This window comes from Hordeum vulgare, chromosome 4H, assembly GCF_904849725.1.
Source record: "Hordeum vulgare subsp. vulgare chromosome 4H, MorexV3_pseudomolecules_assembly, whole genome shotgun sequence".
NCBI classification, from domain to species: domain Eukaryota; kingdom Viridiplantae; phylum Streptophyta; class Magnoliopsida; order Poales; family Poaceae; genus Hordeum; species Hordeum vulgare.
This window is the reverse complement of record NC_058521.1, coordinates 610,155,381-610,182,472: the sequence shown is the minus strand read 5'-3', so window position 1 is coordinate 610,182,472 and position 27,092 is coordinate 610,155,381. Positions and strand designations below refer to the sequence as shown.

Genomic DNA, 27,092 nt, shown 5'->3' with positions numbered 1-27,092 from the left:
TAAACGAAGTGGCGGTTGGGCGTTCGCGGGCGGCGGCTGGTTTTGGACCAGATGCATCTCGTGATGTAAATTTGCACCGCGAGGTGTTGCATTTTACATCAAGGAGGCCGCGGTCTATTTTTTTTTACATATGGACTGTCTGTTGAAGCTGCGTTTTTTGCCTCAGACGGTCCAAAAGTTAGTACTAAATAACTAGATAATCATTTATTGCTTTGGAGAAGGGGAAAATAACCCCGAATTTCATTTGTTATGCGAAATACGATACATCAAAACCAAAATAGCATACAACATCATATCAGAGTGATGAGAAAAAAAACATATTCTTGATTATTCATAGGACTGAAATACATTCAGGGCTTACAAACACACAATGACATGATATATGCTCCATTTATTTTATAGATTAGGATGCATGTCTAGAAAGTCAACCAAGTCCTTGGTTTATGCACTCATATTCCGTGTAATCAATCAATTGTGGTTGTTCTCCCAGAACTGAGCCTGGAGATAGTCTATTGTATTCTTTTCAACCTGAAATGCCTTGGAAAGAACATCATCCGATATTGGTGGGTCTGACCCAAACACTGCATTGGCAATTGTGATAGCCCCTGGGTTCTGGCTACTGAGCGCGGCAATTGCAACGGCAGGCTGGTGGGGGTTCGGGTTGAATTGGAAGTGGATGAGCCCCACGGGAAAGACAAACACATCACCTTTGTTGAGCACCTTGGAAAGGAACTTGTTTCTGTTGGGGGCGGGCTGGTTGGATGTGACAAAGCCAACGTACAGTGTCCCCTCGAGCACCGTGAGGATCTCAGTGGCGCGAGGGTGCGTATGTGGTGGGTTTTGGCCCAAGGGAGCATAGTCGATGCGCGCAATTGAGATTCCGAGGGTGTTGAGTCCAGCAATCTGCATGACGTTGATCAAAGTGACGTTGGATCCAACCTTGTTGGTCACCCTAGGCTTGTCGAGGTTGGCTGCCTTGAAGAAGTCATCTGCATTAACTTCCATCGGGTTCTTGCAAACGAACCCATTGACACGCACTGGGTGCATAAAGGAGATGTAACATGTGAGATTAGAAGTTACAAAGTCATTCCAACTTGCATATAATTTTCAGAATCTAATAGCAACATATGTATCTGGCGATAACATGACATGAAACCATGGAGTACGTTGTACCTGGTGAATGCATGTCGGCGACACAAAAGTCCTGGAGTGGGTCAGGATCGGACGCAATGGCCTGCCATGAGACCAAGGCAAGAAGGGCAGCAAGGAGAAGGATGGAAGAGGAGGTTGTCATTTGTGTTTAGTTTCTTTGGCTCTTCTTTTCTTTTGTGTTCCTGTTTGTGTTTGTGGACTGAGTGATGCTTTGAACATGCAGGGGTGCATGTGTTTATATAGGCGTAGTGAGCTGTGTGCCAACTCGTGAGCAATACAAATAGTTAGGTGAAACCGACCAACAGATTGAAAGGGTCTCTGGCTCTTGATTAAATTATTTTTCACAAGCTTGACAAGTTCCCCTTTACACGTTTTTCCTTCAAGAAACGATCCAGCGTATACAATAGAAAAAGGATGAAGCAACTCTACGTGATGTACGACTCAGTAGTAACTAGGATTGTTTGTCCATAAAATGCATGCATGGCTAATTCCAGGAAAGTTCACCATCCATAACCATTACTCCCTCCGTTCTTAAATATAAGTCTTTGTAGACATTTCAATAGAAGACTACATACGAAGAAAAATGAATGAACATACATTCTAAAATATGTTTACATACATCTGTATATAGTTTAGATATCTTTTTGCAAATGAAATCGACTAGTTCAATTAGATATCTAAATATCCTGCGTTTCTACCATGCTATCATACACCTGGTCATAGTCTGAACCGGTGCACCCGAAATCAGTCAAAGAGCAGTTGAGAAAAGCCAAGTCATGTACTCTAAAGCAATCAATCGTTTTCTACCTCGAGGCTGACATGCATAGACAAAGTCACCTACTAATGCGTGGGCTTCAAGGGTTCATGACTTTTAAAGACATATAGAGCCACTACTATGCCTATTCTTTCCAAAAGTTGGTATATGATCCGTAAAATCAAGCTTTTCAAACTATGCAATTATATAGTATTTGGCAACAGATTTGTCAAGAAATCCACCTGCTATTTGTAGCAGCCCCTGTTATCATCACGTCGATCAGATATTTACTTGGTCAAATTTACTCGCAGTGGTTGAGTATTTGGAGGAAGAAGCAACGACATTACTCGACGAGCCTATCTAACTAAATGGAGAGCAATGACCATGGAGCTGACCAGGTACATTTCATATCTGCAAGAGTAGTTTGTTTCCTCTTGCTACGAGTTTAATCATGACCACTTTGGTGCATATATGAATCTAGGAAAACGTTTCTGGCCGGAGCGCCGGCCAAATCGTTTTTTGCAGGTCGTGTGCGACCCTTGTGATCTCCTCTGATCCGGCGCCCGATTTCTCTCGCGTGGTAGGGCGCATGGCCGAGGGGGTCCACCAACGTCTCGCCCGTGCGCTGCTGTCACCCGCATCATCGGTGCGTGCCCCATCGACCGCCCGCATCGCCGGTTCCCACTCCCGCAGGCCGCCCTCATCGCCGGTTCCAGCCTTCGCTTGTCGCCCTCGTCGCATGTTGCCATGACCAGACCACGCGTATACAAGTGTTGCAACCGTCATCTAAAACAACTTCAATTATTGTTTAAAAAAGCTTCAACCATAGACAGAAAAAGCTTCAACCGGCTCTGCCCAACAAGGAAAGTCGCAACCGTAGTTGCATTTTGCTACTACCGGCTAACTTTTTTGCTACATCCATCAAGGTGCACCTGCGACACAGCGACCGTTGCGATGATATTTTGCTGCAACTGTAGTTGCATTTTGCTACTTCTGGAGAACTTATTTGCTACATCCAACAAGGCGATGTTGCGACCTTGCGATGACGACGGCGATGATTTTGCTGCAACCATTGCTGGATTTTGCTACATCCATTAATGGACTCCCACAATGCTTCACGGGAGGCGAGATGTGACTGTGACTTGGATTAGAGGATGCACATCACGCCAGCCCACCATTGCAGGGCTAGGCCGAGGATACCCTGTCAACAGAATGGGTCATGCAGGCCCTCGTCCATACTCAAGATGAAATCCTTCGAAGATTTGGTGTACACTTTAAGGCACATATGAATGATTAGCATGTTATCCCTACTTGTAGCCGACATATTTGTAACCCTAGATACCCAGTGTCTATATAAGCCGATGGGTTTAATCTGTAGAGGCAAGGTTTATAGACTAGAGTTCATTCATACGATCTTGAGGTAGATCATCAGTACTTTGTATCCTACTGAATATAGATACCCAGTATCTATATAAGCTGATGGGTTTAGTCTATAGATGCACGTTTTGTCCGGCCAACTCGCCGATGGTAGATTCTGCGTTGGAGATGTCATCGATGACCCAAGGCCGTGTGATGGCGGGGGCGCCCGACAACCGGAGCACGTTATCGAGGTGTCATTAGTCTCAAGCAACTCGCTTCCCAGATGACGATGGAAAGGCCCACCCTTGTTATGCCGAGTCGACCCCCGGCGATGTGCGTCGACGATTGATGGCGACGAAGGCGCCGGAACCTCCAAATCTACGTCGCCGCGAAGAGGCGCATCCACCATCCCAAAGGGACATGTCGAGGAGAGGAGAATGAGTTTAACAGAGTGCAATAGATTTGGAGTGTTAGTATTAAGAAGATATGAGTTTGATTATTTAATAGAAGGGGAGACCAGTCGTCAAAGGAGTGTGGACCGAATTGTTCTAGAAACTAGTGGCGTGGCATCGTGTTCACACGCATGTAACTTTCCTCACGTGTCGCGTGTTGTGCATACAACGCCGCTAATATATCTATACTTATATACACATATATATGATATATCTTTGAATTTGATTATTACCGGCCTAATTAAGATGCCAAATGTTATCATCCATGCAAGGGAACATCTAACTTTATATCTAGCATCTAGAAAAAAAGGGAACTCCGTATCTATGAGTTTGAAGAACTGAACCATCTGACTTTGTTTTGGAGTTGATCTGGTTGGAACAAACTAATGCATCGGCTATCCAAGTAATCCACATCGGAAACTCAATGCAACACTATCAAAATTAAACCAAAGTGTGCATATATAAGCGTCTGCAAATGTTACGGTGTTCAATTGTTTTAACCAAAGTGCATAGAGGTCAATGTACCACAAAATTTTTGTCTAAAAGGACCCCCTCTTGAACGTGAATGCCAGAAAAGACCACCTGCGAATGCTAAAGAGCGAAAGGACCAGCTCCCCGGGTGGCGGCAGGCGCGCCAGGCGGCACGTGGCACCTGCCGCCACCGCCCGAGGCGGCTGTGGGTCCTGCCGCCACCGCCCGAGGCGGCTGGGGCCTGCCGCCACCAGCCGAGGCGGCCGGCTGCGGACCCCGTTCCCTCCACGCCGGTCCGTAACGGACAGTGACTGGGTGGGCCCTGCCGCCACCACCCCCGGCGGCCGACCGAATCTCCGCGCTGCTCGTGACACGGACGTTGATTTCGCTGACTACGAGGCTGCTGTCTGGGCAAACGGCGCTAACTTTCCGCTCAAAATTTTCCCGCTCTAACTTGCATGCGGTATTGGATGTAGTTCCTCCGTTCCAAAATATAAGACCTTTTAGGTATTTCACTAGGAGACTACATACGGAGCAAAATGAGTGAATCTATACTCTAAAGATGTCTATGTACATCCGTATGTACTTTATTGCACAATCTCTAAAATGCCTTATATTTAGGAACGGATGGAGTTTTTTTTACGGAGGGAGATTTGCTAAATATAAGTCTTTTAAGAGTTTGTACTACAAGACTACATATGGATGTATATGGACTTATTTTAGAATGTAGACTCTGTCATTTTGCTTTTTATGTAGTCATCTAGTAACATATCTAAAAAGACTTATATTTAGGAACGGAGGGAGTACACTTGTAAAAATAATACACACCTTTGTAAAGTATTGCATTTGTAAAAATAGAACGGCATTCCAAGCAGGGCCTAAAGGCTGATTGCACTAACTGAGTCTGTCTGCTGTATTTCTTCCCGCCACATGCACGCGATAACGACGGACGAGCAGTGCAATTTTTTCCCGTCTAAGTTTCCCGCGTTATTTTCCCGCCTAAGTTTTCCGCTGAAGTTTCTCGTTTTCGCGCTGTTTTTTCCCGCGTAGACATCCGGCAGAGCCTATAAAAGGAGGCAGGGACTGAAACTCTCTTCACCATCAGCCAGACTTCAAAGCACCTGCACCTCCATAGCACCTGCACCTCCATAGTCAGTATGAGTTTGCCTTGTTCGGATCAGAGCATTAGGCCTAGGAAAATGCAGAGTGCAAGCTTGCCTCGGGGGGTGGAAGCAGTTCGATGTTGGTGCGGAGATGTCTGCAAGGTGAAGGAGGTGACGGATTTTTCAGATTGGTTGGGCATGAAGTTTTTCATGTGCGCCAATTATGAATCTGATCCACCCGAATCTATTTCTGCGTACGTTAGGCCTCCGGTATGCTCAAGTCATTCAGATTATTGTTATTTGATATTATTGTTTACTTGAATCTGATCCATCCTTTAGTCTCCTCCTCCTCTGTGCATGTACTATCGTTGGATTGACAAGAAATGTCGGACTGGGCGGTGACCGAGATTCGTGAAAGAGGTCGCCGTGCATGGGCTAGCTTGGACTTGGAAGAGCGTCGTGAGAAGGCTGAAGCAGAGGAGAAAGCAGAGCAGAAGAAAGAGTGGGAAGATTACTGTGTGGAGCAGAGGGCTTTTCTTGATGAGATGAAAAGGAAAAATCAAGAAGAGAAACTTCGGCTGGAGGAGGTTTACAGACAGCGGGAACAGGCCCGTGAAGCTGAGAGGCAGAGAAAGAGAGAAAGGGCTCGTGCCGCCAAGGCAGCAGAAGAAGCTGGTGATGGAAAAGGAAAATATCCACGTTGGACTCAGTAGATTTATTTTATTGTATGTTAATTTGTGTTAGTTGTATCTTAATTTCTGCAAGTTGTATCTTAATTTCGGTAAATTGTATCTTATTTTCAGCAATGTGTATCTTAATTTCTGCAATGGGTATCTTAATTTCAGCTACGTGTATGTTCATTTTATCCCGCCATTTATTTCCCGCCTCGCCTTTCCGCCATTTTTTTCCCGCGTATAGCTTTGCGGCCATTTTGTTCCCGCCTCGCTTTCCCTCCTCGTTTTCCCGCCATTAGTTATTCGTCTCGCTCTGCTGCACCTATAAAACCCCCTCCAGACCAAGGTGGGTAAGGAGTGTGCTGAAAATGTCTCATTATCCTTTCGATCGTAGTTTTCACAGTGGTATGTCCGAGTGTCTTCTGCGCTTAGCTAGCAATTTCAAGATAGATAATAGAATAGTTTCATGGGACGAACTCATCAGTAGTGACACACTACTGAATGAGGTTGCCCACGCATTAGCTAGGAAGGGGTGGCCTGGAAGGACATATGAGGAGATTTGAAAAGAACTTCTGCGGTTGAATGAAAGATGAAAGAAGAAAGGCCAACACATACGCGGTGGAGGTGGAGTAAAACATCCCTTTTTATGGATTGACGATAGTGAGGACGAAGACGATATCTTCATGCCGAGTACCAAGAGCGCATCATCGACGAAGGCCAAGTGCGCATCATCGACGAAGGCCAAGAGTAGCGCTTTGTCAAAGGGCGAGAGCTCTGCATCGTCGAAGGATGACGACGACTTTATGTAGTTTTTTATGAACTCTACATCTTAATGTATCTTATTTTATGAATCTTATTTTATGTATCTTATTTTATGGAAGCAACTTTAAATATATCGAGAACTTTTATTTCATGAAACTACATAGATGTCTTGTACGTACATCTGAAAGTTTGAAACTGACATAGAGAGATGCAATAGTTCGCACACATACATAGACGAATCACCCTATGCGACGACGACCAGCTGGCCTTGCCCGACGACCGGAGGGTGACAATCGTTCAGGGGGTCTGTGTTCACGAAGACCACGACCGTACTGTCCCTCGTGTTCGTGTGTCTGCGACTCATGCATAGGTGGTGGAGTCTGAAATCCATATTGAGATGATGATTCTAAATTGTAGGTGAATGGCTGTGACTAAGAATTGATATAAGATGGACCAATAACGTCCTGCCCGAAAAAATCATTTATCATTCGTGGGAACGTGCATTGAGTATCATGGTTTTCTGTGAGTATTTCTTTCTGTACGCCACGCTGGGTATGTTCATCTCCCCATGATGGATCATCGGTAATATATGAACATAGTCGACCTATTATCACATGAACACAAATATGAACAGAGTCTCATACCTTGATCTTCAACTTAGTAGTTCATATCGCATGACAAAATAGTTCCACAAAAGTGATAATACACTCCCTAAGACAAAAGATAAACACATACTTAGAAACTAATCGAACAAAATATAACATCATGCATGCAAACACGACCAACAGAAATGTAAAGCTCTTACCTTGATCTAACTTTTTTTCAACTACAACGCCTTCAAAATAGTTCCACGAAAGTGGTAATACACTCCCTAAGACAGAAGAAAGAACATACTTAGAAACTAATCAAACAAAATAAAACATCATGCATGCAAACAAGACCAAAAGAAATGGAAAGCTCTTACCTTGATCTATCTTTTCTTCAACTGCAACGTCTTTAAAATCTAACTTTAAACCATCCAAAATCGCAACTTAAACCTTCATATGGACTAGTTCTCGAGAAGAGAGTGAGAAAGAGAAAGAGAAGAGGGTGACAAAGAAGGCAACGGCAGGAGAAGAGAGTGAGAGAGGAGGCAGTGACACAGTTCGTTTATAAAGAAAAGTTTCACACTGTTTCGTCGGTGAAGAGCGGGAAAAATGTGCTACTGTTTCGTCGGCGGAGACTGTCTCAGCGTAGGAATCAACGAGCCTCGAAATCAGCGCAGTCAGTGGAATTCAGCGCAGTCAGTGCCAATCAGCGCGGCAACAGTACGCGCCGCTTCGTCCCGAGGCGGCATGTCCCACCTGGCCGCCATATGCCGAGGCGGCAGGGCCCTCCTCTCATTCCCGTTACGTTGCCGCGACGCGGGAACGGAATCTCGCATGCGCCGCCTGCGCTCGTGGCGGCAGGCCCCAGCCGCCTCGGGCGGTGGCGGCAAGTGCCACGTGCCGCCTGGTGCACCTGCCGCCACGGAGGGGTGGAGGTCCTTTCCTTTTTTGCGTTCGAGCTGGTCTTTTCTGGCAATCACGTTCGACAGGGGTCCTTTTGGACAAATATTCGAAAATGACAAGTTTCATGAATTTTTGACTTCACTACCATTTTTATTTTTTTGAAATTACTCCGTAAAAAGAATGTACTGTCATCTACCTTTTTGTCAACATCGGTGATACCTATTCTGGTAATGGTCGCGCTGCTTTTATTTCTAGGGCCATTGATATTTGGCTCTTTCACCGCATTAGAAATCACTTTTGTGATTTTTTTTTCCCCAAAATCCCCAATGTACGGAGCTCTTACAATTTTGGGGACACATATGGCACTCTGCGGCTGCTGCCCCACTCTTCAGCCCCATCGAGGGCTGCGCGCCCCACCCCGACGGTGTGGTGATGGCGTGCCGCCCCTCTTGCGCTCGCTGGTGTATAGTTCTATCGTGGCGTCGAACACCACCATTGGATGTCGTCCCGATGCTGACAAGACCCGGATCTGACCAGACGACGAGCACCTTAACTACCAGGCGCCATATGCTTGGATCTGGTCGTTTCAGCAGTACCAAAAAAATCAGTAGTTTTCTCTCACTCACTTTCAGACTCTAAATGCTCATATTCTTTACAACAAGTAGTATCTACAGGTTTCGCGTATTCTTATGTTTATGTTTACCCATATAAAGTTTGCCTAGTTAATCAACAGTTTGTAATGTTGAAATTAAATCAGAAGATCCTTTATCATCATTAGATTTGGCATCAAGTTTTCATTAACATCTAACACAATATTATCTTCAATATTTTATCAAAAAGGGTTTCCCCGCTTTGTATACAAAGCAACCAACACCGTACATGGATCATTGCTGGGCTGAACAGCACATCAAGCCCAAAAAATAAAAAATAAACAAATGCCAACATCGTTAACTCACAAAGAGCGGAAGATTCGCCACTACTGCGCCTTCCGGAGACAAATCCCCACAGTCCGAGGCTCCGATCCGCCAGCACGGTTGCGCCACTATCCATGCAGTCTCACTGCGAACACCAACCCGAGTCCAAAGAGACCGGAGAGCTGCGCCAAACGATGAAGCAGCAACACCGAATCCGAGCGGGAGGAGATCCACCGCCACCGCCGACGTGCGGGAGGCCCGCGCCTCCGGCACCGCCGCGGTCACCAACCGGACATGGCAGCAGGGCATACCAGGCAACCCCTGGCCTAGCCGGGCCCGAATCAGGCCCGCTAAGCCCTGTCGGACATGCTGCAGTGGGCTGGGAACGGCGCCGTCAGCACCCAACCGCCCGTCGCTGCTCCCCCGTCTCCCGGAAGCTCCGCCGCAGACCCGCTCCGCCGTTGGCCAGCCCAGGCCCAGATGGGCCCCACAGGGCCTAGATCTGGGCTGGGCGGCCGCCGCTAGATCTCGCCGCAGTGTCACCCTGCCGCCAACAACGCCGTCGCCGCCGAGCCGTCCACCCACGCCACGTCGGGGAGCCCCGTCGCCACCTGGAACGCCGCCGCCTAGGAGCACCCCCTCTTGCAGCTCCGCCCCGCGTCGGAGAGCCATCGGGAGGGGAGGGGCCGTGGGCCGCCGCCATCAGCGAACCCGGGGCCAGACCGGCCGCGGGTGCTAGCGACGATGGCAGAGAGGGGAGGAAGAGAGCGGGGCTGGAGGAAGGAGGAGGTTGGCCGCGGCCGGTCGCCCGCCGGGGCGACGCGGTCGCGGGAGCGGCGCCAATGATATTTTAAACTTTGAGTGTGTGCAGTCCTCCCTCCGGGCAAGACGGATGCAGCAACGCTGGACGTTGCTGTTGCAATAGCTATTTTACCCTTTACCGTTGGATGTAAAGTGTACGGGCTAGATTACCGTTATCATGTATTCCATCCGTCCCAAAATAAGTGACTCAATTTTATACTAAAGTTAGTATAAAATTAAGTTATTTTTGAATCACTTATTTCATGATGGAGGGAGTATCACTTTTGTGTGGTTGCATCTTTTCTCAAGTCCCCACCAGTTCTTTGAGAGGCGGTGCTCTCCTCTGTCATGTCCCCTCCTATTCTCCTGTTGGGCACATGCCCCTGTTCCAAACTCCCTGAGTTAGGGCTAGACTAAAAGGGGTCTCCTCTCTTCGTGCTGATGACGGCATGGCCGCAAGTTCTAGTCGAGAAGAAGGAATGGCCATGAGATCTGCATCGGCATCCTTCAGGACTTCTCATAAGTGGTTTAAGAGGACTTATGTCCAGTATCATTGAGATACGCATACATAGGTGACATGCGATTTGGTTTCACCTTGTTATTCAATACCAAAACAGTCTTTCTAAGTCTGAGTCGACCGAGTCTTTGTTAAGTCTCAGTCGATGATATATCCGTAAGATCTTACATTAAGATCCGTGCATTTTTTATTTTTTATTATTTTTTCTGTTTTGTATGTAATGTCATTTGACTCTGAGACTTTATTAAATCTCAGTCGACTGAGACCTGAGCATACCCGTACCAAAAATAGGACCCTCTGTTCGTGATTATGCCCTGTCCATTAGGATCTAGGTTTCCATAACTTTTTTTTCCTGCTACTACCTGCATTTCTGTTATTTTCATTTGGTATAGTTGATGGAGCTTCATAGTTTTATTGAGAAAATGTGCTTGATCTAGCAACCTCCGAGGACTTGTAATTGACATTAGGTTGTAATTCATGAATTGTCCAGGCATATGCAGATGATTAGTTATTTATTTAGATGTGTCTCTTTCTATTGAGACTCGAAAGTATAAGGCTGTGGGGTAAAATGTTTAGCTATAGATTCGGACAACAAACTGCAGGTAGGAGTGGGCATAAGTGGGACTAACTAAGTCCATCCCACTTAATCATCTTAGTGAGACTCCATTGGATAACAGTAAAATTAGGTGGGTTGTCCTATTTAACCCGTCGGAAACCCACTACACCAGTGCAAACATGCTGTTGCTGACCATGCACATACATACTATGCCCGTCCCAAACCCATCAGCAGGCAACAACTACGAGTCTGGTATGATCTTATTTCCTCTACGAAGGCAGGCGTCGAGCCTCTCTGCACTGTGGTTGTGCCCGTGGCTGTGCGGCGACAGGGCTCGCCTCGTCTAGAGCGTGAGGACGCTTTCAAGTACGTCAGTGGCTGCTTTGCCACGGTCCGGCGCCCTGCCCACGGCTACAACATTCCGACTGGTGCTCTGGCTGAGATGATCCATCGACGCCGGTTCAGGAGGCGTCGCGTATCATCAGCAGGGAGCCTCACACGGGGGCCCAAATGTCAATGCCAGGGAATTGCTCGCCGTCGTCGGCAGTGGCTCAACTTGGCTGTTTACATCGGAGAGTGAGGTCGGTTTGCGCAGTGTTGTGTCGTGTCTTCATGGAACATGGTGTCGCCAAGGAAGACGACGACCTTGCCGCCGTCAATGACAGGATCTCAACTTTACCTTGCCCGATGAACACTTGCGCTACGCCATGAACTCCTCCTTGACCACCTCGAGCGCAGCCACTTGCTGAACTTCAGCTCCGTCCCATCCGCTCACCCAAGATGGCGAGCTCCCTCCTCGACAAAGGTTGTTATACATCTGTTTAGTGGAATCCCACTTATTTAATTTCCAACTAATCTACTTAAGTTTTAATGGATTGTTAGTTATCGCCCAGTCCCACCTGCAGCCTGAAGAACCATCATATGGAGGTAGCAATAACAGAATATAAGCTTACACTTAATGTTTTAAATAGCGGGCTACGGCAAATAGCGACGAGCCTCCGCTATAGCGGGCTATAGCGGCGTATTTGTACATGATACCATTTAACGGCACCCTGCTGAAAAGGCTATAGCCAGGCTATAGCGGGGCTATTTAAAACTATGCTTACACTGCGGGAATCTCATCATAGAAGCATGCATCATCTACTCCCTCCGTTTCTAAATATAAGTCTTTTTAAAAGTTGCACTAGAAGACTACATACAGATGTATATAGACACATTTTAAAGTATAGTTTTATTCATTTGCTTTGTATGTAGTCTATTAATAAAAACTCTAAATGACTTATATTTAGGAACTGAGGGAGTAGCATTAATGCATGCGGAGCAAATACCTTATGTGGTGAGAATAGGGGGCATGAATTTGGATTTGGTTCCGAGCACCGGAGCCTCGGCTGTGTCGGGGAAGCACTTGGACCCAGGCAGTTCCGTGACGGTGCCGTCCTTGGCCACCGCAACTGGGTAGGTGAGAAGGTGTCCAGGGAGGTCGTCCTTCAGCTCATCGCTCGCATAGAGATCCCAGTACTTGTCAGCCATCTTGTTCACCCTCTGGACGCACCCCAGGTTCCCCGGGTTGAGGAAATCGTCGTGCAGCATGCCCAGGTGCTCGTACCACAACGACATCCGAAAGCCATGGACCTGCCCTCTGGCAACCTGGCCTTTGTTGGCGTTGAGGTGGTGAGGCTGGAATGCGCCCATGGCGATCTCCGAGTCCCTGCCCCCGTCCATCGACCGCTGGTTGATGTTGGCAGAGCCGACCATGATGTACTCGTCGTCCACTGGAAATCAAACAGAATACAGTAACATGTTAGGCAATTTTTTACTTGGAAGTGCCTATATATAGATGTGCAAGAATTTTCTGCAACATGCATGGTGGAGCTAGTGGGCATATATATATATATATATATATATATATATATATACCTAGGCTACGTACCTATCATCATCTTAGAGTGCACATAGATCATGAACCGCCGAGCGTTCTGCGCCATTTCATAGGGAGACCCAGCCCAGGCAATGGACGATCAGCGGGTTCATACTCTCCGCTCCTCTTCACCTCCCTGTTCCCTAAGCAAAAGAAGGCGAGGTAATCCTTGGGGTTTGCATCAATCGTCCCCTTGGCCTCCAGCCCGATGGCGATGTCATAGTACATCATGTCCATGGTCCTTCTCTGCCAATCTAGTATTGCCTGCATAGATCCATGTTCAGGAACACCTTCCGGCCACATGGGCACCACGACATAGACCACGAAGCGTTCACCGGCCTCAATCTTGCTCACGATCTTGAGCGAAAGCTCTCTGGGAATCAGATGCAGCGCCTCGATTTCTTCCGGCCTTATGCCGTCGGCTTTCCACGCGAATGAACTGCCTAGGAAGTACTGGTTCTCGATGTAGATGAAGTGCTTCGCGCGGCGTATCGCGTGGATGTAGGCGTCCTGGATGCTCCTGTCAATGGTGTTGTTCTTGCCGCTGACGATGCCTGATCGAGCGGCTTCCTCGGGTGCGCTAGGAAAGCCGAAGCTCGCACCGCCGTCGATGGACCGGAACACCTGCACCTTCCACGCCTCCTGGTCGTCGGGGAACGTCACGGCCGATGGCGGCATGATCAAGTTCTCCAACGCTACCAGATCGACGAGGAGATCATGGTCACCGCGTTGCTTCCTCCATCGCTGCTCGAAGTTGTAGAGAATGTCCCACGCGGCCGGACCTTCGATCTTGGCATGGATGTCGTGCCATGGCTGCCTCGGCCCGCCCTTGTCGACGGACGCGTCGGCGATGCTGCCTTGGTGGAAGTCCTTGTGGTGCGCCGTGTCCAGCGTCCTGAACAGGGAGTGGAACTGCGTGTCGTAGCGCCCGTCGCAGAGGTCGAGGCCGCTGACGAAGCTGACTATGCGGCGGCGGCTGGAGCTGCCCCTCACCGGCATGTCGTGGTCGACCGCGATGATCTTCTGGTGGTGGCTGATCGTGTAGGCGGTCTCCAAGCCCATGACGGCGCTTCTGCCGGCGTCGGGGTTCCGCGGGCAGAGGACGCACTGCACGTCGCTGCCGCGGAAGTAGTTCGCCGTCTCGGCGTCGTGCGTGTCCATGTACCCCCACGTCATGCCGAGGGACTCGACGGAGGTGCGGTCGTCCCAGACCAGCATGAGCACGCGCACGCCCTCGCTGGCCTTGCGCTTGAGGAGCTCGCCGAGGGTGGCGTCGCCGCCGGGGCGAGGCCGGTCGCCGTCCCGTATCAGCGTGATCTCGGTGTACACCGACCAGACGGTGATGTACACCAGGTGGCGCGCGTCGGTGATGGCGTCGAACACGTCCTCCCAGCACCGTCCCTGCTTGTAGCTCCGGCCGCCGGAGAGCGGGATCCCGGGCGCGAACGCGTCCGGGGTGTGCGCGTCCTGGTACAGGGTCACCCTGCACCCCGGCCGCCGGGAGAAAAACGTGTAGGGCACCCCGGGATTCCCCGCGCTGCCGACGCCGGCGCCCCACTCACGACGGCTTGAGGTGACGCCGCAGAACCTGAGCCGCACCTGAATCGTGGGCCCGTGGGCGAGCTTCTGCTTGGTCGCGTCGAGGATGTCATTACCGTCGGCGTCGAGCAGCTCCCGGACAGGGAGATAAGCGCGGCCGATGAGGGTGGCGCCGATGGGCTGCGCGGCCTTGACGGTGAAGACGACGTCGGCGGCGAAGTGCGCGCAGTAGATGTGGAAGTCCTCGTACCAGCGCGGGTTCACCGGGTCGCCGGCGAGGACCCGCGTGCGGCCCACGCGCGCCCTGCCGATGTCGATGGTCGCGTACAGCCGCGTCGAACCCTTGCCCCGCCCGATGGTCTCCTCGAACCCTTCCACCAACTGCAATCAGACGACAAGGTTCTTATCTACAAATTTCACGAAACATCAGATCTCCTTTCCATCTTTTCTTTCGTTCCTCTCAGGTCCACCAATGGGGCCATGCGCGTGCTGAAAGCGCGCTCACCCCCTGTCCACGCCATCGGCCATAGTTCGCCGGCAAGGCCGCCCTTCGTTGTTGTCCTTCCTTCCTCCTCTTTTCTTCTCCACCCTTTCCTAACCAGACCGAGCCAGCCGTCCACCGCGACACACTCACACGCCTAGTATTAGGATTACTAGTCTAGTCATGTTGCAGAAGTTAATTATGTTGTTTCTTTAGGATTAAGAAAAAGAGCCAAACCGAGTCCTAGTAGTATTAGGATTCCTAGTCGTAGTCTATTTCTATAGTCCCTTGTGGACGTGTATAAAAGACACCCTAAAGGTGTTGATTATAACACCAGAAAAACGAAAAGCAATACAAAGCAAAGGCACGACACGAGCCTTTAGCTATACGCACCACCAAAATCAGTTTCCGTTCCTCTCGTACTCCTAGTTACGCGGCCGTCGTCAAGAGAGTTAAGGGTTCCGCCGAGTTTAATCCGATACACAGCAAGCTAGCTCAGGTTGCTTATACGTACGCGAGTGCTATTGCTAATCCATCCAGCAGCTTGTCTGCTTGGTTGCTATATAGCTAGCTTGCACGTACGTGTAAGGGAGCTTTGATCTAGCGATCCAAAGCCAATAATTGGTATCTAGAGCCTCGACGATCTACGATGACGGACAGCGATGCTGAGTCGGTCAAGTCCGGCAAGGACGGTGCCAAGGCGAACAAGAACGGTGACAAGGTGAAGAAGGGCGGCAAGTCAGCAACCAGTGGTGGAGGAACGGGCGGCGCCAACGTCCAGGCGCATCGCAACATCCCCATCCAGTACCCGATGCTCACCGACGCCAACTATGGCGTGTGGGTGGTGAAGATGAAGATTATTCTCCGAACCCTTCGAGTGTGGCAGGCAATCACGGACGACGACGTCGATGACGAGTCCGAGGAAGGTGCCATGGCCGCCATAGCCCAGTCTGTGTCGGATTCCGTGATGATGACATTGGCGGAGTTCGAGACGGCAAGAGAGGCGTGGAACGCACTCAAGGAGATGAGGATCGGAGAAGATCGCGTCACCAAGGCTCGGGCACAAGTGCTGAAGCGCCAATTTCACAAGTTGCAGATGGAGGAAACTGAATCGGTGAACGACTACGCCATGCGTCTTACTACTCTGGTGGGAGAGATCCGCGCACTTGGTTCAAAGCTCGAGGAAACCGAGATCATGGAGACGTTTTTCAGTTCAGTGACTGATAAATTTACGTACATCATCGGCACGCTCGAGCAGCTTTACGACATCGACGACATGACCATAACGGAGGCGATCGGACGCTTGCGGACATGGGAAGAAAATGCTCGTGGCTGTCGGAAAGGCAAAGGAGGAGGTAGTGACCAACTCATGTACTCGCGCGCAGATTGGGAGGCCCCAAGTAGCAAAGGAAGGCGTGATGGTGGCGAAGGCTTAAGCAACGTGAAGCGCGACGGACAAACCGGAAAAGGCAAAGGAAAAGGCAAGCCACATGATCGTGGTAAGGCGGACCAATCTAAAGGGCGGAAGCCACGGAGCTTGGATTTATCCGATGTTAAGTGCTATAACTGCAACGAGATGGGTCACTTTGCAAAGGATTGTCCGAAGCCTAACAAGTGGGAGATCAAGGCAAATTTGGCAAAGCAGGAAGACGAAGGTCCAGGTCTTCTGATGACCAAAGTATGTGATCTGGCTGAAACGGTGGTTGTGAAACCAACCCGGAAGGTGCTACTTCATGAGAAGAATGTGACACCTAAGTTATCCGGGGATCACAATGTGTCGTGGTATCTCGACACGGGTGCGAGTAACCACATGACGGGATGCAAGGAGAAATTTCTCGAGCTGGAATATGATGTTCAAGGCTCGGTCAAGTTCGGTGATGGTTCAGCTGTGGAGATTTGCGGGCAAGGATCTGTCCTCTTCGAGGGTCTCACAGGCGAACATCGCATACTCACCGGAGTGTACTACATCCCACGGCTTCGCAACAACATTATCTCTATTGGGAAGCTTGACGAGAATGGATGCAAGGTGAATATCGAGAACGGAGTGATGACGATCTTCGACAACCTCCGAAACGTGCTAGCTCGTGTTAATCGCACACGGAATAGGCTCTATATCCTCAACCTTGATCAATCTCAACCGGAGTGTTGGCTCGCCAAGAGTGATGATGATTCGTGGTTATGGCATGCTAGATTTGGACACGTTAACTTCTACGCCTTGAAGAAGATGTCAAAGATGGAGATGGTATCCGGGATGCCATTTATCGACCATGTTGATCGAGTATGTGACGGGTGCTTGGTTGGAAAACAACACCGCAGGCCGTTCCCTGCTCTGTCTACCTATCGTGCAAGTGATGCACTCGAGCTGCTCCATGGTGATCTATGTGGCCCTATCACCCCAGCAACTCACGCGGGAAAGAAGTATTTCTTCCTCGTGGTAGACGACTACTCGAGATATATGTGGGTCGTTCTCCTACGATCTAAAGATGAGGCGTTTGAAGCGTTCAAGAAGCTGAAGGCTGCAACGGAGATGGAACACAAGTTGAAGGTTCGCGCTCTACGGACAGATCGCGGCGGAGAATTTACGTCGAACGAATTCAACGATTACTGCGAGAAGATAGGCATAAAAAGGTTCCTCACGGCACCTTACACGCTGCAGCAGAACGGGGTCTTTGAAAGGCGCAATCGAACCGTCGTTGACATGGCAAGGAGTTTACTCAAGAGCAAGAACCTGCCGGGGACTTTTTGGGGAGAAGCTGTTTCGACGGCGGTCTATCTTCTCAACCGGGCTCCAACGAAGGCGGTGGTCAGGAAGACTCCGGATGAAGCAATTTACGGACGTAAGCCGAATGTGTCTCATCTACGGACGTTCGGGTGCATGGCACATGAGAAGACGGCGGAGCCGCATCTCTCAAAGCTTGCCGATCGTAGCACCAAGATGGTGTTCATCGGATACGAGAGGAGTTCCGGCACCAAGGCATACCGCTTCAACGATCCACAAACCAAGCGTCTACGGATTTCACGTGACGTCGTGTTTGAAGAAAACCAAGCGTGGAATTGGAGCGCTGCACCCGACGATGCTCCAAACGGTAACATATTCACGGTTGAATTTCCAACTGATGATGATGCAGGGGAGGATGTCCAGGTGGTTGGCAAGACGCCCAACCAAGGTGACCACAATGGTAGTGATCATCATGGTGCCGACACCGTCGACGACGTGCATAGGTCGCAAGGAGATAGCGACAACGAAGCGCACGGCACGGGTGGAGATCTCGACGACAACATCGACAACGAGGCGCATAGTGACGATGACAATCAAGATGATGATCATGATCACGACGACTACACCGACGACGCGGATGTCGATGACACGCCCGAGACTCAGCCATCTTCCTCAAGTGCATCAACATCGACACAATTTGTGTCACCTCCTTCGCAAGCCACAACGGATTCCTCAGGGCCTCGTCGCTACAAGACCCTCAAGAAAGTCTACAAGTACACAAAGCCAGATACGCTCGAGTACTCCGGACTATGTCTGTTCGGAGTTGAGGAGCCGGCGAACTTCGTAGAGGCGAGCAAAAGCCGTAGTTGGACGCACGCCATGGATGAGGAGATGAAGGCGATTGAGAGCAATGGCACGTGGACTTTGGTAACCCGTCATCTAAACCAAAAGGCGATAGGTTTGAAGTGGGTTTACAAGTTAAAGAAGGACACACAGGGTGCCATTGTGAAGTACAAGGCAAGACTCGTTGGAAAGGGCAACGTACAACGTCAAGGAGTTGACTATGATGAGGTGTTTGCACCGGTTGCTCGAATCGAGACGGTGAGAGTGCTCCTAGCTTTGGCAGAACAAGAGGATTGGAAGGTTCATCATATGGATGTTAAATCCGCTTTCCTCAACGGCGATCTCACAGAAGAAGTGTACGTGGAACAACCCCTCGGCTACGAGAAGAAAGGCAAAGAAGGGAAAGTTTACAAGCTCAAGAAGGCACTTTACGGGTTGAAGCAAGCGCCAAGAGCTTGGAACTCAAAGTTAGACCGAAGTCTGGTCTCGCTCGGGTTCAAGAGATGTCCCCTCGAGCACGCAGTCTATACAAATAACTCCAAAGGCTCAAACCTGCTAGTTGGAGTTTATGTCGACGATCTGATTATCACCGGAGATAGCGTACAAGAAATTGAACGTTTCAAGGCGCAAGTGAAGAACAAGCTTAGCATGAGCGATCTGGGATTACTCAGCTATTACTTGGGCATCGAAGTGAAGCAAAGCTCCGGAGAGATTTTTCTATATCAATCGGCTTACGCGGTCAAGTTATTGGACAAGTGTGGCATGTCAGATTGCTACGCGACCCAAGTTTCAATGGACCAACGTCACAAGTTGAGCAAGCGTAGCTCAAATCCGCCGGTGGACACCACAATGTATCGAAGCGTTGTGGGCAGCCTGAGATATTTGGTGCAAACCCAACCTGACTTGGCGTATTCAATCGGGATCGTGAGTCATTTCATGGAGAATCCGACAACCGAACACATGAGCGCGGTCAATCAAATTCTACGCTATGTGAAAGGCACAATTAATCTTGGCTGCACGTACAGAAAGGGAAAGGAAGGATTGATCCTTCGTGGATATTCAGATAGCGACATGGCAGGTGATGTTGATGACCGAAAGAGCACAACGGGCATGGTTTTCTACCTTGGCCCGAATCCGATTAGCTGGAATTCTCAAAAGCAAAAGGTGGTGGCACTGTCTTCATGCGAGGTAGAATACATAGCGGCAAGCACGGCGGCTTGTCAAGCAGTGTGGCTGAGAAGACTTCTAGCTATTCTTGCAAAGCGGGAGGTGCAGAAGGTGTCATTGAAGATTGACAACCAAGCTGCAATCTCATTGTGCAAAAATCCGGTTCATCACAAAAGGAGCAAGCACATAGATTCCCGGTTCCACCACATCCGGGAGTGCATTGAAGAAGAGTTGATCGAGGTTCAACATGTGAACACGCAATTCCAACTTGCCGATATTTTCACCAAGTCCCTCGGTCGACAGAAGTTCATCGAGATGAGGAGGAAAGTCGGAGTGCAAGAAGTGAAGTCAAGCAACAAGATTAAGGAGGTGAATGTAGAAGTTAATCATGTTGTTTCTTTAGGATTAGGAAAGAAAGCCAAACCGAGTCCTAGTAGTATTAGGATTCCTAGTCCTAGTCTATTTCTATAGTCCCTTATGGACGTGTACAAAAGACACCCTAGGGGTGTTGATTGTAACACCAGAAAAACGAAAAGCAATACAAAGCAAAGGCACGACACGAGCCTTTAGCCATCAAATCCATTGATCAGTTTTATATGTGTCGCTAGTTACGCAAGTTCCGTCAAGTAGCCGGCCGAAGCAAGAATCGCGTAGGCATGCCTGTACAGCTGCATACGCACGTTCAAAAGCCAACATCCGTGCTTGCCACCGGCCTGCGCTGGCAGCCTTCGTCCGCTGCTACTCCCTCACTCGCGATGATTTTTTTTCTTCCAACATCATCTTTCTTGCAAGAAATAGTCTGCAACATCACTAATGTTGCAAAACTTTTCATCCGTCGATATATACCTTTGTTTGAAAAAAAATCTGCAACAATATCTTTGTTGCAAAAATAAATAATCCGCAACACAACTTGTGTTGCAAAAAGTTCTGCAACACAACCTTTGTTGCATAAAAATTCTGCAACACAATATTTGTTATAAATGTTTCTGCCACATAGCAGTTGTTGCGGGAATCTGCAACACAATCTTTGTTTATAAATGTTTCCGCAACAAAGCAGTTGTTGCGGGAATTAATTAGTGGGGAAGGGGACAAGCGGGACATGGCAGGAGATCGATCGGACGCTTCCCGCGCATAGGTCCAATGGTCATCGAGGTGGCAGACATATAACAAACGTCCACCGATAGACACGTAGCAGTCCCGAAATTAAAGAAACATATTATCAAAGCACCGCAGCTCTCTAAACTATCCCTCCCCTCACTTGGTATAGCAGAAAAGAAAGGGACGAGAGTATGCCCACCATAACCATCTATCCAACAATATTAAGCAGGAATCAAGCAAGTTTGCACGACCGGAAACAAGAACCGACGCAAAACGGAACACTCTATCGAAGACTACAACATCAAGTATTCCAGCAAAAAGCCCAACTAGTTTTGCAGACCGTCAATCTTCCAAACGCATAACATCACACATTCACCCCTGAGACGAGTTGTAAACTTGTTTCTATTGCGAGCGGGCTGGTTGGATGTGACAAAGCCAATGTATGTTGTCCCCTCGAGCACCGTGAGGATCTAAGTGGCGTGAGGGTGTGTATGTGGTGGGTCCTAACCAAAGAGAGCATAATCGATACACGCAATAGAGATGCCGAGGGTGTTGAGTCCAGCAATCTGCATGTTGTTGATCAAAGTGACGTTGGATCCAACCTTGTTGGTCACACTAGGCTTGTCGAGGGCAGCTGCCTTGACGAATTCTTCAATCTTGACCTTCATCAGGATCTTGCAAAAGCTCAGTACTAGTGGCGGCGATGTCTTGGTAGCCATGTCCTTCTTGGGGTAATCGCGATGGCTCTCCCATCCTCCTAGCTGAGGGTGAAAACCCCCATCCACCCTAACAGACGCGGCGGTGGTAGCGTATTGTGTCATGATCTTCTTGGGGGCAACATCAGTGAGTGCAGTTGTCATGCAGTCGTGTAGCGTGTTCGGAATGGTATGGCGATCCAGTCGACCCTACCTCAACTTTGGTGACTGGTGGTATTGTTTGCACTATATTGTACGTGCGACAACGTCCTCCTTCCATCATCTCTGCTCACTGGTATGGTCAACTCTCCTTGGTTTAGGCAGAGGGTCTTCTCCGACAGTAGTTGGGTGCTCACGGTGTGCCGAAGTTTAGTGATTTCTTCTAGGTGGCGTGTGGTTGAATGTCATTAGTAGTCCTGGTTGATTCTTGAGGCGATCCAGCCTCTCATTTGTTTCCACTCGGTGGCATATTGGAGGCATTCCAATTGTGCACTTACGATGCTTGTTACCGTGTTTGGCTTGTTTTGTTGTGTTTTGTTTAATCATCTCGTATGATGATTTCCTCATGATAAAATGTTGTTTAGCCATTGAACTTTATTTATGAAGCGGGCAAAAGTAAGTGTCGTGATAAAATGCTTCTATGACAAGGTTGTTACAAAGAAACAACACAAATAATTATTACTTGTGTGTTGGTGTGTGTTGGGGGGGGGGGGGGGGGGTGGGGGAGGGGGGGTCGTAACTGTTTCGTTTGTATATTATGCATGCTTCTTGTATGTATGCTGGAGCAGATTTTTGGAACGTGGTCTGCAGTGTTCTCAGTTTTAAAACATAGTAAAAAACGTATTTCTTGCTCTCTACAAAGAAAAGAGAAAACAATGTGAAAGCGAGAGACAAGAACGACGACTCTAGGAAGCAAAGTTTGCGCATTCAACTTCCACATTTAAATCCCGAGCACAATCAGGCTCCAACTATAGCATGCTTCACATGTATTGCAGGATAATCCTATGTATTAAACCCTAGCATCAAACATATACTGAATTACCACATGATTATGTGTTTTTTACATTTTTAACCTAATCATCTATTGTTTCGGTGAAGAAAAAAGAACCCTGATTTTTTGTTTCTTTTGGCAAATACGACACATGAAAACCAAAATAGCATATGACACAATATCAGAGTGAAGAAAATAAATCATATTGTTGATTATTCAAAAGGTTGAAATACATTCACGGCTTACAGACACACCATCATGACATAGGCTTCATTTATTCTATAGATCAGGAAGCATGGCTAGAAGCTCAACCAAGTCCTTGGTTTATGCACTCATCTTCCGATGAAGTCAACCAATGTCTGACTTAATTGTGATTATTCTCCCAGAACTGAGCCTGAAGCCAGTCTATTGTATTCTTTTCCACCTGAAATGCTTTGGCAAGAACATCATCCGATATTGGTGGGTTTGACCCAAACACTGCATTGGCAATTGTGATAGCCCCTGGGTTCTGGCTGCTGAGTGCGGCAATTGCTACGGCGGGCTTGTGGGGGTTGGGGTTGAATTGGAAGTGAATGAGGCCCACTGGGAAGACAAACACATCACCTTTGTTGAGCACCTTCGAGAGGAACTTGTTTCTGTTGGGGGCGGGCAAGTTGGATGTGACAAAGCCAACATACAGTGTCCCCTCGAGTACCGTGAGGATCTCAGTGGCGCGAGGGTGCGTATGTGGCGGGTTCTGACCCAAGGGAGCATAGTCAATGCGCGCAATTGAGATGCCGAGGGTGTTGAGTCCAGCAATCTGCATGACGTTGATCAAGGTGACGTTGGATCCAACCTTGTTGGTCATCCTTGGCTTGTCGAGATTGGCTGCCTTGAAGAAGTCGTCTGCGTTAACTTCCATCGGGTTCTTGCAAACAAACCCATTGACACGCACTGGTGCATAGAGGAGATGCAACATGTAAGCTCAAATCCGAGAAAGTTGTTTCGATTTGCAAATAATTTTCAGAAATTCATGTCAACGTATGTATTCTGTGAAAACATGGGGAGAAACCAGACGATACCTGGTGAATGCATGTCGGCCACACAAAAGTCTTGGAGTGGGCTAGGATCGGAGGCAGTGGCCTGCCATGAGACCAATGCAAGAAGAGAAGCGAGGACAAGGAAGGAAGAGGAGGATGACATCTTATTGTTTCTCTCTCTTGTGTTCCTGTTTGTGGTTGTGTTGTGAGTGATGGTTCAGACATACCGGGGATGTATGTGTTTATATAAGCGCAGCGAGCAGCGCCTGGACTCTTGAGCAATAATAGATTTATTCAAGTGGAACCGACCAACCGATTGAACTGGTCTCTTGCTGCTAATTAAAATATTTGCATAAAGTTTACAGGTTCCCTTTTAAGACACGTTTAATTTTTATAGATATGTTATTAGCTTGCATTTCTGTGGTACTATCATATACTTGGTCATAGTCTGAACTGGTGGGCAGGAAAAGAGCAGTTAATGAAAGCCAAGTCATGCAGGGCAATCGTTTTCTTTGCAGAGGTTGCTATAGGATCGCGTGCAATCGAGCTTTTCAAACTATGAAATTGTGGATTTGCCACTAGATTATTTACCATGAAACCCGGCAGCATAAGACGACACAGTAGTTAGCGGATTGTGTCAACAGGGAAGAAATCAAGGCGCGTTGGTCCATGCATGAATCCACATAATACACCTGCTATTTTTAGCAGCCCCTGTTACCATGACGACATCAATCGTTTATTTTTATTTAGAAAAGGAGGATAACCCAGTCAATCAGACACTTACTTGGTCAGTTGTTGAGTACTTGTAGGAAGAAAGCAACGATGTTAGTGCTTAGTGGACGTTCCTAGCTAACCAAAAGGAAAGTGTGACCCGGGAGGAACATTTCATATGATCTTAATTAGTAAGAGTAGTTAGTTTCCTCCTTGCTACGATTCAATCATGACCAGTTCATTGCATTTTTAAATCTAAGAATCAGGCCTCAGCTGCTTATTTTTTAGAGTAAACAGTATTCATAAACTGATTAATTTCTTGGAGGTGTCCGTTTCAGTTTCATACATAAAAGACATTCATCATACGTTTTGTCCCTCTTTCGATCCCGCAGGATGAAGCAAAAAGGCATGTTCCAACTTCCAGCACCAGGGATGTAATTGACCCTAAAAATTATAAATTATTTGGTTGCAAGATGAGGCGGTAATTAATGGATTGTGTAAATGAGGAAGAAAGCATAGGTACGCCATTCCGTTCATGAACGCACATAATACACAACTTGGTCACAATTTTCTCAAAAGGGTTAATTACATTAATCCACGCATGCATAAACAATGAAAATAGAGAGCACAAACAATTCATGTGAATCTTAGTTTTTTTTTAAAGAAGGATTGCCTTCGGCCTCTGCATCAGAACGATGCATACGGCCCCATTCATGTGATCTTAGTAAGGGTAGTTAACATCCTCTTGCTAAGAGTTTGATCATGACCATTTTAGTGCATAAATCTGATGATCTAGTCGGTCTTTCTTGATTAGGCTCATCACACACCTCACCTGCCTCTTTTGTTAGAGTAAATAGTACTCCCTCCGTCCGAAAATACTTGTCCTAGAAATGGATATAATGAATGTATCTATAACTAAAATAAGTCTAGATACATTCATCTTTAGGACAAGTATTTCCGGACGGAGGGAGTACATCCAATGCCTAAGCTGGGTGGCCACTCATAAACTAATTATTTACTTTGAGGTGTGTATTTGTAGTTTTGATACAGAAAACTTGTTTCCATCAGATGGCCCCAACATCATCCTCGTGGTGGACGACAGTAGAGGTGATCTCAGCCTCCGTCCCTAGGCCCTCACACTCTCAGCCTCCCCGTCGAACGGCACCACGCCGAGCAAAGCCCCGGGTGACGATAGGCGGCAACAAGATGTCCCTTCTGTCTGCTCCACTCCCTAGTCTCTGTGGGATATCTCTAGAAACACTTCTGTCTGCTCCACTACCTGGTCTCTTTGGGGTAACTCTAGAACTTCACACTGTCGCCGCTGCTATCCCCTGCTGTCGGAGGTGGCCCACTGAGCTGAAATTGCATGGCGTGTCTAGTGGAGTCGTGGGTTTCACCTGGTTCATGCATGGATCAGGGAACTTTGTCCGGAGCCAGTGCTATCCGGCATCTAGCAGCATCGTGGTCGTCGACCTGTGAGGGCTGAACTCTGTCACACGCATGTGGTTGCCCATCGCCTCTCATTGGTGAAGTTTCGCCGACTGTGAGATCCTCCCTACCCCCACCCGGAATTGTCAGGTGGGTTCGTTGGCAGTCCTAGGACCGACCGAATTTGTTCATCTTAGTGGACTTGGTCCTGGTCGAGCTTTGCTAGGGTTTGATGCCTTTATTCAGTGACATCCTACGAACAACTTCGTGTTGGTGCGTGGGTTTGGGGTCGCAAACGTTGATGCGGCGACCATGGATGGTAGGTTGCATGTTTGGCTCTCCTGCTAGTAGCATAGAAGTGTTGTTGTCATTGTCCCTTGTCCATGGGGGTTTCGAGGTGTGTCGTGGAAGGTGCACATGGCGAAGTTGCCGTCAGCGGTGGTGGCCAAGCCTTGATCCTGATCTAGAGTCCTTGACAAATCATGGTGGATCTGGTGGCCCGATTCCTCTTGTCTAGATGTGCGGGATGGTCGAACTGAAAACTTGGCGCCACGATGTTGGTGTCAGTGATGTCTTGGTAGTCATATCTATCTTGGAAATATGCCCTAGAGGCAATAATAATTAGTTATTATTATATTTATTTGTTCATGATAATCGTTTATTATCCATGCTATAATTGTATTGATTGGAAACACAGTGCATGTGTGGATACATAGACAAAACACTGTCCCTAGTAAGCCTCTAGTTGACTAGCTCGTTGATCAAAGATGGTCAAGGTTTCCTGACCATAGGCAAGTGTTGTCACTTGATAACGGGATCACATCATTAGGAGAATCACGTGATGGACTAGACCCAAACTAATAGACGTAGCATGTTGATCGTGTCATTTTGTTGCTACTGTTTTTTGCGTGTCAAGTATTTCTTCCTATGACCATGAGATCATATAACTCACTGACACAGGAGGAATGCTTTGTGTGTATCAAACGTCGCAACGTAACTGGGTGACTATAAAGATGCTCTACACACAAGCCTTGCAACCAATGTGACTTAGTGTAAGTTGCGGGATCTGGTATTACGGAACGAGTAAAGAGACTTGCCGGTAAACGAGATTGAAATAGGTATGCGGATACTGACGATCGAATCTCGGGCAAGTAACATACCGAAGGACAAAGGGAATGACATACGAGATTATATGAATCCTTGGCACTGAGGTTCAAACGATAAGATCTTCGTAGAATATGTAGGATCCAATATGGGCATCCAGGCCCCGTTATTGGATATTGACTGAGGAGTCACTCGGGTCATGTCTACATAGTTCTCGAACCCGCAGCGTCTGCACACTTAAGGTTCGACGTTGTTTTATGCGTATTTGAGTTATATGGTTGGTTACCGAATGTTGTTCGGAGTCCCGGATGAGATCACGGACGTCACGAGGGTTTCCGGAATGGTTCGGAAACGAAGATTGATATATAGGATGA

The 27,092-nt window shown here is 48.1% G+C and overlaps 2 protein-coding genes and 1 pseudogene across 2 annotated transcripts; all 3 read right to left on the bottom strand.

The window, feature by feature from the left end:
* Positions 1-301: 301 nt before the first annotated feature.
* On the bottom strand, positions 302-1,377 carry LOC123450137 (germin-like protein 8-5). The gene is made up of 2 exons (XM_045127539.1): positions 1,174-1,377; positions 302-1,037 (listed from the first exon to the last, which is right to left on the bottom strand). Exons 1-2 carry the CDS (start codon positions 1,292-1,294, stop codon positions 469-471), a joined length of 690 nt encoding a protein of 229 aa, XP_044983474.1. The 5' UTR covers positions 1,295-1,377; the 3' UTR covers positions 302-468.
* A 9,631-nt stretch (positions 1,378-11,008) lies between these two features.
* On the bottom strand, positions 11,009-14,983 carry LOC123450946 (annotated as a pseudogene).
* A 7,660-nt stretch (positions 14,984-22,643) lies between these two features.
* Positions 22,644-23,679, bottom strand: LOC123450136 (germin-like protein 8-11). Its single transcript, XM_045127538.1, has 2 exons — positions 23,518-23,679; positions 22,644-23,389 (listed from the first exon to the last, which is right to left on the bottom strand). The coding sequence occupies exons 1-2, from the start codon at positions 23,636-23,638 to the stop codon at positions 22,821-22,823; spliced, it is 690 nt and encodes a 229-aa protein (XP_044983473.1). The 5' UTR covers positions 23,639-23,679; the 3' UTR covers positions 22,644-22,820.
* Between the last annotated feature and the right edge of the window lie 3,413 nt (positions 23,680-27,092).